Consider the following 12,940-nt stretch of genomic DNA (forward strand, 5'->3'; position numbering starts at 1 on the left):
TACCTGTCCTTATTCCAAGGTCTATCACAATGCTACTCTTGTCATGAAGTCTTTCAAGAGTTCCCTAAGCAATCCTGATATCTTACTCTTAAATTTTCAAACCCTTCTCTTAATCTACCTTGCATAACATGATACTATAACCCAATACTATAAGTAATCAGAAGCTATACTTTGGCAAAATATATATATAGTATCCAGGTGCTGGAAACTTTAAAATATAAGTTTAATTAAAATTCTTGAGACATATAAAGTGTTTCATGATACTTACGTTACATTCTGGCAATTTCCCAGTCAAAATGTCCTCCACTCTGATTGAGACATCTTTCACTACTATCCCACTTCTTGCATGTTTGACACTAATCTTGAAACTGGTAATTTTGCCATTTGGTTGCTGAGGTAAATACCAAATCAGGTTTACTGCTGAGTAGTTAAAGGCTTCAACTGTCAGATTCACCACTTTTCCTGGAGCTGAGGAAGTAAGAGAGATTAAAGGGAGAAAAATACATTGTTATAAAACTTAGAATGGCATTTATATAATTTTGGGATATTAATTTCCTGGGTTATATAAAATTAAACATACAATACATTGGGGTAAATCTACTTGGTTGAGATGGTTTAAAATATATTTAATTAACTTTTGCCTAAAATAAGGACCTAGAAATTAGGCCCATAGAGTTGTGTTTAAGAGGCAAATAAGCTTTACTTTAGGATTATTTAATCAACACGTCCATTGATAAACTATTTCAAATATGTCTGAAAAAATCAATTAATAGTTGTTTATGAATATACAAAAAAACCCTGAAAAATAAATCTCTTTTTGAAATTATCTTGGAATTATATAGATTCTTTAAATAATTTGAAACAAATATCTGACCATCTATACTAAAAAACATTTCTGGAATATATCTAAATATCTAGTATCTAACATAAAGTTGATACCACTCAATTGGTGTGGTTATTACATTTTTAGATTCCCTCAAAATTCACTTTCATTCAGAATTCATGATATTTTATCAATTATTAATAATCTTCAACAATATTCATCAGTACACTATTTTAATTGAGATGAAACAAAAGGACAGAATGAAAGAAAATGATGCCCATTAATTTTAAGATAAATGATACAAAACTAACAACTAGTAAATAATCAAGATGCTTTAGAATATTAAACAAACATGAGAAATCACTAATGAAAGAAATAAAAACAAAACAAGATATTTGGGGTAAAACTTTAGAAATGATAAGAGAGGTTCCTAGTATTAAGATACCAGAGAGATCCAAGATGGCAGTAGGGTAGGTAGAAGCTACACTCACTTCCTTCCAGGACCAAACTGGAATTACAACTAAATTGTGGAATAATCATCCTGAATAACCAACTGAAGAATAGCTGAAGAGAAGTTTTACAACCAAATGTTCACAGAAAAAGCCACATAATGACTGGTAGAAAGGGCAGAGATGTGAAAAAGTCTGGTCCTGCTCTTCAGGGGTACAGCCGTGGTTCCAGAAAGATATCTCAGTTTTGGGGAGGAAATTCCTCTAAGGAGCACATGGTCTAGAAAAAAGCCAGACTTCTAAGCCCAGAGCACTAGAACCAGTAAGAGGTACCCACCTAACATCTGCCTATGAAAAGCAGTTGGGTTTCTGTGTGGCACAGAGAGAAGGGAGTGTGTAGAAATACAGGTGCCCTCTGAAAGAACCAACACACAAAATTTTGTTCATAGCCATTCACCCAGGGTTCCTGCAGAGAGAGGGAAGAGCAGACTAACGTCACATGAGAAGCTTGGGTTTGAGGCTCTGGAGAGGAAGCTGGAGGGACCACTACCAGAAACCCTGTGCTGAGTCACTCTACTGTATGGCAGATACCATCTTTCTTGGGTAGAGCACTCTGCTCCCTGTGGTATCAGCCTGGAGGAAAGCAATAGCCTCACACTCTGGCCTCCCTTTTGTCCCACCCTATGGAGCTTATGCCTTGCTGTGGAATACAGCCAGAGGCGCTTTCAGTGACTAGCCTAACAGGCAGCAGACAGGCCAAGGCATGCCAAGGTAAAACTAAGAAGGGTGACTTTGGACTTTTGTGAATCTTCCCCAGGAGCCAATACTAGTAAAAGCTAACCTTGGTGTGTAATTTGGTCCTTTCCATGTATACTCACAAACTATGGATTACTTTTAGTTCTAAACAAATTACCCAGGAACAATCAAAGGTAGTATCTTATGTTCGACTACACTAGAGTCCCACCCAAGAGGCCTAGAACTGACACATACAGTGGCCAGCTTCATAAAACATCAGAGCAGGATCCAATTAGCTTCATCATATCCAAAGGGTAATCTCAGCGGGCACCAAACTGTGCTGAGGCAAATTCAACTTTGTATGGTTAGCATCTGCACAGAAGCTCACATGTGTGGTCAGGGTTGAGCCTCCCAATTATCCAGCCTGAGTGTCAATCCCATGCACAAACAGGCCAATAGCATTCAAGACTCAATTACAATAGGAGAGCCCACATAATCCACAATAAAACAATCCTGGAGCACCTAGCTCAGATGATCAAGGCGATTGCACCACCGGTCCCCAAAGGACACATAATATATAAGGCCACCTACAAATGGGAAGTTATAACACATCTATCTAATACATAGAAATAAACACAAAGAGGCAGCCAAAATGAGGAGTCAAATAAATGGGTCCCAAGTGACAGACCAGGAGAAATCTCCAGAAAAAGAGCTAAATGAAATGGAGGTAAGCAATGTATCAGATATTAAGTTCAAAGTAATGGATATAACAATGGCCAAAGCATTGAAAAGAACATAGAAACCATAAAAAAAAGTCAGAAATCAAGAATAAAAATTCTGAAATGCAGAACACACTAGAAGAAATAAAAAGTAGATTAAATGAAGCAGAGAACTGAATCAGGAATTTGGAAGACAAGGAGGAAAAAAACACCCAATCAGAGTAGGGAAGAAAAACATAATTTAAAAAGTTAGGATAGGTCAAGGGACCTTTGGGACAGCATGAACTGTAACTACATACACATGATAGGGATTTAAGAAGGAGAAGAACCCTGGCCGATTGGCTCAGCGGTAGAGCGTCGGTCTGGTGTGCAGGGGACGCGGGTTCGATTCCCAGCCAGGGCACATAGGAGAAGCACCCATTTGCTTCTCCACTCCCCCTCCTTCCTCTCTGTCTCTCTCTTCCCCTCCCGCAGCCAAGGCTCCATTGGAGCAGGGATGGCCTGGGCGCTGGGGCTGGGGATGGCTCCTTGGCCTCTGCCCCAGGCGCTAGAGTGGCTCTGGTCGTGGCAGAGCGACGCCCCGGAGGGGCAGAGCATCGCCCCCTGGTGGGAAGAGCGTCGCCCCTGGTGGGCGTGCCGGGTGGATCCCGGTCGGGCGCATGCGGGAGTCTGTCTGACTGTCTCTCCCCGTTTTCGGCTTCAGAAAAATAAAAAAAAAAAAAAAAAAAAAAAAAAAAAAAAAAAAAAAAGAAGGAGAAGAGAGCACAAGGGATCTAGAACTTATTTGAATAAATAATGACCCCAAACTTCCCTAACCTGGTAAAGGAAAAAAACATGAAAGTACAGGATGTGCAAAGAGTCAGAAACAAAATAAACTCAAAAGGCCCACAGTAGGATACATCATAATTAAAATGTCTAAGGTTAAAGACAAGTGGAGTACCTTAAAAGCAGCAAGAGAAAAGCATTTAGTTAGCTACAGGGAGCTCCCATAAGACTGTCAGCAGATTCCTCAACATAAACATTTCAGTTCATAAAGAACTGGCATGAAATAGTCAAAGTGATGAAAAGTAAAGATCTAACACCAAGACTACTTAACCCAGGTTATCAGTTAAAATTGAAGAAGATATAAAGAGCTTTCCAGACAAGAAAAAGCTAAAAGGAGTTTGTTAACACCAAACCAGTTTCATAAGAAATGTTAAAGGGTCTGCTTTAAGGAAGGAAGGAAGGAAGAAAGGGAGGGAGGGAGGGAGGGAGGAAGGGAGGGAGGGAGGGGAGGGAGGGATGGAGGGAGGGGGAGGGAAGGAGGGAAAGGAAAGGAAAGGAGGGAGAGAAGGAGGGGGAAAAGGAGGGAGGGAGGGAGGGAGGAAAGAAAGGAGAAAGAAAACAGAGTAACATAGTTAAAAAAATAGCAATAAATATATAACTATCACTAATCACTGTAAATGCAAATGGCTTAAATACTCCAATCAAAAGACGTAGAGTAGCTGAATGCAACAAAAGCAAGACCCATATATATACTGTCTACAAGAGACCCACTTCAGAATGAAAGACAGACACATATTAAAATTAAAGGAATAGAAAAAGATATTTCATGCAAATGAAAATGAAAAAAAAAAGCTGGGGTACTAAAATAGACTTTAAAAGAAAAGCTAGGCCTTGGCTGGTTGGCTCAGTGGTAGAGCATCAGCATGGCATGTGGAAGTCTTGGGTTTGATTCCCAGCCAGGGCACACAGGAGAAGCACCCATCTGCTTCTCTAACTTTCCCCTTCTCCTTCCTCTCTCTCTTTCTCCCCTCCCTCAGCCAAGGCTCCATTCAAGCAAAGTTGGCCCGGGCTCTGAGAATGGCTCCATTGTCTCTGCCTCAGGTGCCAGAATGGCTCCGGCCACAATGGAACAATGCCCCAGATGGGCAGAGCATCGCTCCCTGGTGGGCATGCTGGGTGGATCCCTGTTGGGTGTATGCGGGAGTCTGTCTGACTGCATCCTGCTTCTAACTTCAGAAGAAAAAAATACAAAAAGAAAAAAAAAACAAAGGCTATAGTAAGAGTCAAAAAGGAAACTAAGTAATGATAAAGGGAACAATCCAACAAGAGGATGTAACCCTTGTTAGCATTTCTGCACCCAACATAGGAACACCTACATATGCAAAGGAAATCTTGAATGGATATAAAAGGAGAGATAAACAGTAATATAGTCATAGTAGGGACTTTAACACATCATTGACATCAATGGATATATTTTCCAGACAGAAAATCAAAAAGGATATGGTAGCCTTAAGTGACACATTATCAGATGGATTTAATTTATATCTTCAGAGCATTTTACCTCAAAGCAGCAGAATATACATTCTTTTCAAGTTCACATGGAACATTTTCTATGATAGACCACATGTTAGAACACAAAAGAAGTTTGAAATCATATCAGGCATAATCTCCAACCATAACAATATGAAACTAGAAATCAATCACAAGAAAAAAAACTGAAAAACACATGAAGACATGGAGGCTGAATAACACATTACTTTAAAAAATGAATGTATTAACAATGGGATCAAGGAACAAATCAAAAGCTACCTTAAAATAAATGAAAATGAGAACACAACAACCCAAAATCTAAGGGACACAGCAAAAGTAGTCCTAAGAGGGAAATTCATAGCATTAAAGGCCCTATTTCAAGAAATAAGAGACCCTGGCCGGTTGGCTCAGTGGTAAAGCATCAGATCATTGTGTGGTTGTCCCAGGTTTGATTCCCAGTCAGGGTACACAGGAGAAGCGACCATCTGCCTCCCCACGCCTCCCTCTTTCACTTCTCTCTCTCTCTCTCTCTCTCTCTCTCTCTCTCTTCTCTTACTCCCCTGTAACAAAGCTCAATTAAAACAAGATAGCCCCAGATGCTGAGGATGGCTCCATGGCCTGCACTTCAGGCACTAAAAAAAATTGGCATCGGTTGCAAACAGAGCAAAGGCCCAGGTAGGCTGAACATCACCCCCTAGTGAGCTTTTCAGGTGAGTCCCGGTCAGAGTGCATGTGGGGAGTCTGTCTCTGCCTCCCCTCCTCTCACTAAATTTAAAGAAAATAAAGAAGTGAGAAAAATTCTCAAACAAACAATCTAACTTTACACTTAAAGGAACTAGAAAATAAAGAACAAACAATACCCATTCTGAGTAGAGAAAAGGAAATAATAAAGATGAGAATAGAAAAAAAAAATGAAATAGAGTCTACAAAAGATACAGAAGATCAGTGAAACCAAGAGCTGATTCTTTGAAAATATGAACAAGATTGACAGACATTTAACCATACTTATCAAGAAAAAAAGAGAGAGGACTGAAATAAATAACATCAGAAATGAAAATGGAGAAGTAACAACTGACACCAAAGTAATACAAAGGAGCATAAGAAACTTGTTACAAAAAAATATACGCCAACAAATTGAGCACTCTAGACAAAATGGAAATTTTCTAAAAACATGCAATCTTCCAAAACTGAATCAGGAAGAATCAGAAAATCTTAATAGAAAGATTACAATTAGTAAAATTGAAGCAATAATCAAAAGATTCTCAACAAAGATTCTCTAAAATAAAATAAAAAGTCCCGGACTGGATGGCTTCACAAGCAAATTTTACAAAACATTCAAAGAAAAGCTAACACCATTCTTAAACTATTAATAAAAAATTCAAGAGTAGGAAGACTCCCAGCTCTATTTATGAGGCCAGCAGTATCCTAAATCAAAACTAGATAAAAACACTATAAAGAAAGACAATCACAGGCCAATATTTCTGATAAACATAGATACTGAAATTCTCAATAAAATATTAGCAAACAGGATCAGGCAATTCAATCAAAATCATCATATACCATGATTAAGTGGAATTTATTCCTGGGATGCAAGGTTTGTACAATATCTGCAAATCAATAAATGTGAAACACCACATAAATAAAATGAAGGCTATAAATCACATGATCATAACACCAGATGCAGAAAAAGCATCTGATATAATCCAGCACCATTTATTATAAAAACTCTCAACAAAATGAGAATAGAGGGAAGATACCTCAACAAAATAAAGGCTAAATATGACAACTATACAGCCAACATCATACTCAATGGGCAAAAGCTAAAAGCTTTTCGCTTATGTATAGAAAGAAGACAGGGATGTCCACTTTCACCACTTTTATTCAACATAGTACTGGAAGCTCTGGCCAGAGCAATCAGACAAGAAGAAATGAAAGGCAGTCAAATTGGGAAGAAAGAAGTGAAACTGTCATTATTTCCAGATGACATTATACTATATAGAGTGAACCCTAAACACTCCAGCAAAAGGATTAGATACAGAAGATGTGGTACATATATACAATGGAATACTACCCAGCCATAAGAAATGATGACATATTGCCATTTATGACAATATGGACAAACCTTCAGAATATTATACTAAGTGATTAAGTAAATCAGAGAAAGCTAAGAACTATATGATTTTACACAGAGGTGGGATATAAAAATGAGACTCATGGACATAGGTAAAAGTTGAAGTGGTTACCAGAAGGATGGGATGGGACAGAGTAAAGAGGGACAAATATACAGTGACAAAAAATGATTTGACTTTGGGTGATGAGCACACAATCAATAGTTCAAATGCTATAGAAATGTTTATCTGAAACCTATGTATTCATTGATCAATGTCACCTCATTAAACTTAATTTCTAAGTAAATTTAAAAACAATAAAACTATTAGAATTAAAAGAAATTAAGTAAAGTAGTATGATACAAAATAAATACTCAAAAATCAGTGCCATTTTTATATACTAAAAGTGAACTATCAGAAAGGGAAATTGAGATAAAAAAAAATCCCATTCATAATTCTTTCAAAAAGAATAAAATACCTAGGAGTAAATTTAACCAAAGATGTAAAAGACCTGTACTAGGAAAATTATAAGACACAGAAAAAATAAATTGAAGAAGACACAAGTGTAAGTAAAAGCATATACTGTGTTCATGGATAGAAGGAATTAACATCATTAAAACATCCATACTACCCAAAGCAATCTATAGATTCACTGCAATTCCTATCAAGACAGCAATGGTGTATTTCACAGAACTAGAACAAATATTTCAAATTTATACAGATCCATAAAAGACCTTGAATAGCAAAAACAATTAAGAAAGAAGAACAAAGATGGAGGTATTATGTTATCTAACATCAAACTATACTACAAAAGCATAGTAATCAAAACAGGATGGTACTGGCATAAAAACAGACATATAGCTCAATGGAACAGAAAAGAGAACCCATTAAAAAAAACCAATGCTTTTATAGTTTTGTATATAGTCGATTAGTTTTTGACAAAAGAGGCAAAAACATACAGTGGAATAAATATAGTACTATATATTTAATAAATAATATTGGTAATATCGGGCAGATATTTGCAAAAAAAAATAAATCAAACTAGACCACCTATTTACACCACACAAAAGAATAAACCCCAAATGGATCAAAGACAACTAGTAGACTTAAAATCATAAAAATCACAGAAGAATGAATAGGCAGTAATATCTCAGCCATTTCTCATAGCAATAATTTTTTATATATCTCCTTGGGTATCAAAAACAAAAGAAAAATAAACAAATGAGACTATAAGCTATAAAGCTTTTGCACAACAAAGGAAACCATTGACAGAATGAGAAGACAACCCACTGGATGGGAGAACATAGTTGTCAATTATACATTTGATAAGAGATTAATATCTAAACTTTATAAGGAATTTATACACTTCAACACCAAAACAAACCCCAACAATTCAATTAAAAAATGGCCAAAGAACCTGAAGAGACTCTTCTCCAAATAGGACATACAGATGGCCAAAAGGCATATGAAAGATGTTCAATCATCAGAGAACTGCAAATTAAAACCACAATGAGCTATCACTTCACACTTGTCAGAATGGCTATTATCAACAAACAACAAGTTTTGGTGAGGATATAGAAAAAAGGGAACCCTGCTGCACTGTTGGTGGGAATGCAGATTGGTACAGACACTATGAAAGCAATATGGAGTTACTTCAAGAAATTAAAAATGAAATACCTTATGACCCAGTAATTCCATTCCTGAGAATATATTCAATAAAGCTTGAAACACTAATTCTAAAGAATATATGCACACTTATATCCATTGCAGTGTTATTTATGATAGCCAAGATTTGGAAGCAGCCTAAGTGTCCATCAATAAACAAGTGGATAAAAAAGCGGTGGTACATTTATGCAATAAAATATTACTCAGCTGTAAAAAAGAAGAAGAGCTTACCCTTTGCAACAACATGGATGGACCTGGAAACCATTATGCTAAGTGAAATGAGCCAGGCAGAGAAAGGCAAGTAAGTACCTTATGATTTCAATCATATAGAATCAGATAAACAGAATGAACTAATAAGCAAAATAGTGACAGACTCTTAGATACAGCATGGTGAGGGGTGGGTGGAGAAAGCCAGTGGAGGGGACAGTAGAGCGAATGTGCAAAAATAAAAGAAAAAAGAGAGAAAAAAATCCGTGGATATGGAAAACAATGTGGTGATTTCTGGGAGGAGTATAGGGGTATAAATGGTGATGAAAGGAGAACTTGACTTGGTGTGGTGAACACATAATACAGCATAGATGATGTGTTGAAGAATTGTGAAACATATAATTTTGTCAATCAGTGTCATCCCAATAAATTCAATAAAAATTTAAAAACAAAAATAAAAGTAGACCCAAACATGCAATATCTTTTTAAAATTAATTATATAATTTCATCACTTAAACAATAATTAGTGAGAAAGATGATATTTTTATTAACTCGCTTTAAATTAACTTTTTTCTCAATAAAATCTGTGTGTTTTCCTTTTGAGCCAGAAAGCAACTGTATGAATTCAATACAGAGATTTTTAAATGCATTTTTTTCTGCATTTCTAAGAATACACTGAGTTGGGAATGAAGGTGCAAGAGTTATTTTTAATATTGTGAAGCCAAAATTAATTCTATGTTTACCTGAAATAATGTTGCATGGAAGTTGAAAAGTTGAGCTTTTGTGCTAATGGATGAAATATTAGCTCAATATGGTACAACTGGTTACCTTGTACACTCCCCCAAACAGTATTTTTATTTATGGGGAAAGAAATTACTCCTGATTGAATAATAATAAACGCACAGAAATTTTCCTTAAATCTGGATTCTATGCAGCATGAATAATAAAAAGAGTATTTTGGGGAAAAATATAGAGATCACTATTCTAAGTAAATTTAGATTTACATTACATTTTTACCTCTTTTCATTTACCAGAAAAAGAAAGAAAGAAAGAGGAGGAGGAGGAGGAGGAGGAGGAGAGGAGAAAAGATATAGCAAGATGGATTATGTAGATTATGTAATTATGCAATCTACCTGAGAACACATAGCCAATGAGAAATAGTGAGATACCTACTCCAAGATTATCACTGCCTCCTAGAGTTTCTCTGGTTTCTCTCAATCATAATTTGCCAGGACAGTTAATATCTCTAGAAATGATGCAGAAGTATGGGATATATAAAGTTCACAAAGATCAGTGTGGCTGGAGTAGATGGAGGAAGGGAGAATGGTAAGAGATGAGGTCTGAGAGAGGAAAGAGCATACTGAGCCCGTTAGGTCATGGGCAGGACATGGTCTTATTCTGAACCATAGAGAAGCCATGTTAAGAAGAGAGAAGTAACATAATCTGGCTTGTGTTTCAAAAGAGGACATAGCTCTTGTAAAGAGAGTAAACTCTAGGCAGGTAAACTGGAAAAAAAGAAAACCAATAAGGAGACTTTTGATTGTTCAGACAGAAAATAATAATAGGTTTGAGTGATTAGCAATAAGAGTGAGATTCAAGCTGCATTTTGATACAGTGCTGGCGGCATTTGCTGATAGAATAGAATATAGTGTGCAAGTCAATAACGACTTCCAGATCTTTCCGCTCTGTCACTGGCAGAAGGAAGGTGTCTTTAATTGGTTTGGTAATGACTACATGTTGTGGATAATAACTGTTAGAACCCATATTTCCAAAAATGTAATGTCATATATATATATATATATATATATATATATATATATATATGCGCGCTTATGGCTTGATGTTAACAGGAAAATGCAGGATATTAATGTGTATAAGTAGCACAAGCCTACTTTCATAATCTAAGTTATATAGAAATACATTCATGGGGGGAGGTGAGGAAGACCAGCTGGATATGCACCAAAATGAGAACAGGATTTTCTTTCTTTTTTTTTTTTTTCATTACAGAGCAATAGATAATTTTTATTGCACTTTTTTTTCCTGGGTTTTATTTTTTCGGTTTCCTAATATTGCTTTTATAATCAGACATAATAATATATATTTTAATGAAAAAAATGAACCATTTTAAAAATTAAAATAATTAAATGGTCCTGCTGTTGAAAATTTTATGCATTTTAGCATCAGATTTTGTTTATATATTAAATGACAAAAAGTCATAACCAAGTTAATTCAGAATAAAAGATGTAAGAAAATTACCACTTTCTGCAGTTTGGAAGAGAAATGGGTCACTAAACACACCAATGCCAGCGCTGTTTTCAGCAGCAACCTAGAGTAGATCAAAAGAATATTCCAGCTTTTTATTCTCTAAAAAGAATCTGAAATAATAAAACATTGACTTGTCTTATTTGTCAAGTGGTAAGGATATTTTCCTTCTAATTCCTACAATCCTCCCAAAGTGTGAGGCACATACAGACCTAGCCCATATTTACATTTCCCCTAGAGATATATTTGCAGCATAGTTTGATTCAACACACTTCTCATATTTCTAATGAAAAAAATAATAATCAAATTTTACAGTCTGTTAATAGTAAAAATAACAATTGTTATTCATGGGCAACGTCTATGCACCAGGAAATCTTTGAGTAATTTTAAAAATCTAATTTTAGCCATATAATCAAAACATGAGGTATTGTTGTCAGTAATCCATGTATTAGAAAACTGGTTAAGACAGGTCAAGTAACTTATCTGAAATCTTACAGAAATAAGTAGTAGAACCAGAATTCAGCTGAAAATGTGCTTATTTTTAAAATTCAACCTCTTTCTACTATAGTCACTCTACACAAGACACTACAATTATTTCTGTATCATAAAAATAAAAGACCATAGCTATTGTATCCAGCTTTAGGGTTTACAATTTAATCAGGCAAATAAATACTCAGGAAAACAATTTTTAAAATAAGTAGGTCTGATTAACCATTTAGACTGAGGACTCTACACTTTAAAAGACAGAAAAGTTGTTTTTGACTTGGAAAGCTATTCAAATAAATTGGAAAAGGTAGAGAAAGTGTCATAAAATACATCAAGACTCTTAAGGTCTTCCAAATGCCATGACTGGAGTCAGACTCCCTTGGTTTAAATTGCAGCTCCACCAATTCCCAAATGAATAGATTTGATCAATTAAATACATTGTTCTAAGTCACATTTCCCTTTACTTTAAAATGGGAATAATACTGTATCTATGTCATATAGAGAACTAAATAAAATAACACCTGTAAAGTACTTGACAGGATTTTCCCATTATAATGTAAATTTAATATATGAAATTTGAAGATATCAAATGGAGTGTGCCAAACCCCCTTTGGAATTCTGCAATGGTGAACATTTATTTGAACAGTGTAAAGGACACACCATGATTTATAAAGGGTGGGATGGAAAGAGGAATAAATGTTTCCCAAAAGGTCTAAAATAAGAGATATCAAAGGAACAAAAAGTCAAACTCCATAAAAATAGATCTAAGCAGAACTAGGTTGGCTAAATCTCCTTGCTGTCAACAATAGCTTCTTTTATCACATTGAAATTTAATCATTGTTCATCACCTTCAACCAGATATTTTAACATATAAATTAACCTGAATCTTTTGTTTATAAAGAAATATCTGTAGTGTGTCATTTTCAGCTGTCTGTTAGTAAAAGGTTTCTTATTCTTTAATATATCTTTCTACAATGAAATGACCATCACAAATCTTTGATTTTGACCTCTGTATCAGTAAAAGTTTGTTTTTTACTTTTCTCTTTTGGAGGACCCGTACTATTGATACATGCTCTCAAGGCTCTTTTTATGTTCGTTGATTACACAAAGGCAATCTTTTAATTGTAAACATTTTCATATGACCTAATTTAAGAGGGCTTTTTAAAAATAGGTTCTTCATTATTGAATTTT

General features: G+C 35.5%; 1 protein-coding gene across 2 annotated transcripts in view; it reads right to left on the reverse strand.

Moving 5' to 3' along the window:
- The window catches only part of PTPRQ (protein tyrosine phosphatase receptor type Q), a 288,444-nt gene that overhangs the window by 228,525 nt on the left and 46,979 nt on the right, over positions 1-12,940 (reverse strand). For both annotated transcript variants that reach the window (XM_066257585.1, XM_066257584.1), the window contains exons 14-15: positions 11,258-11,327; positions 269-468 (exon numbers count right to left, since the gene is read on the reverse strand). In XM_066257585.1, the coding sequence (XP_066113682.1) occupies positions 269-468; positions 11,258-11,327 (270 nt within the window). The remainder of the gene's footprint in view (positions 1-268; positions 469-11,257; positions 11,328-12,940) is intronic.

This window comes from Saccopteryx bilineata, chromosome 2, assembly GCF_036850765.1.
Source record: "Saccopteryx bilineata isolate mSacBil1 chromosome 2, mSacBil1_pri_phased_curated, whole genome shotgun sequence".
In the NCBI taxonomy this organism is placed as follows: Eukaryota; Metazoa; Chordata; class Mammalia; order Chiroptera; family Emballonuridae; genus Saccopteryx; species Saccopteryx bilineata.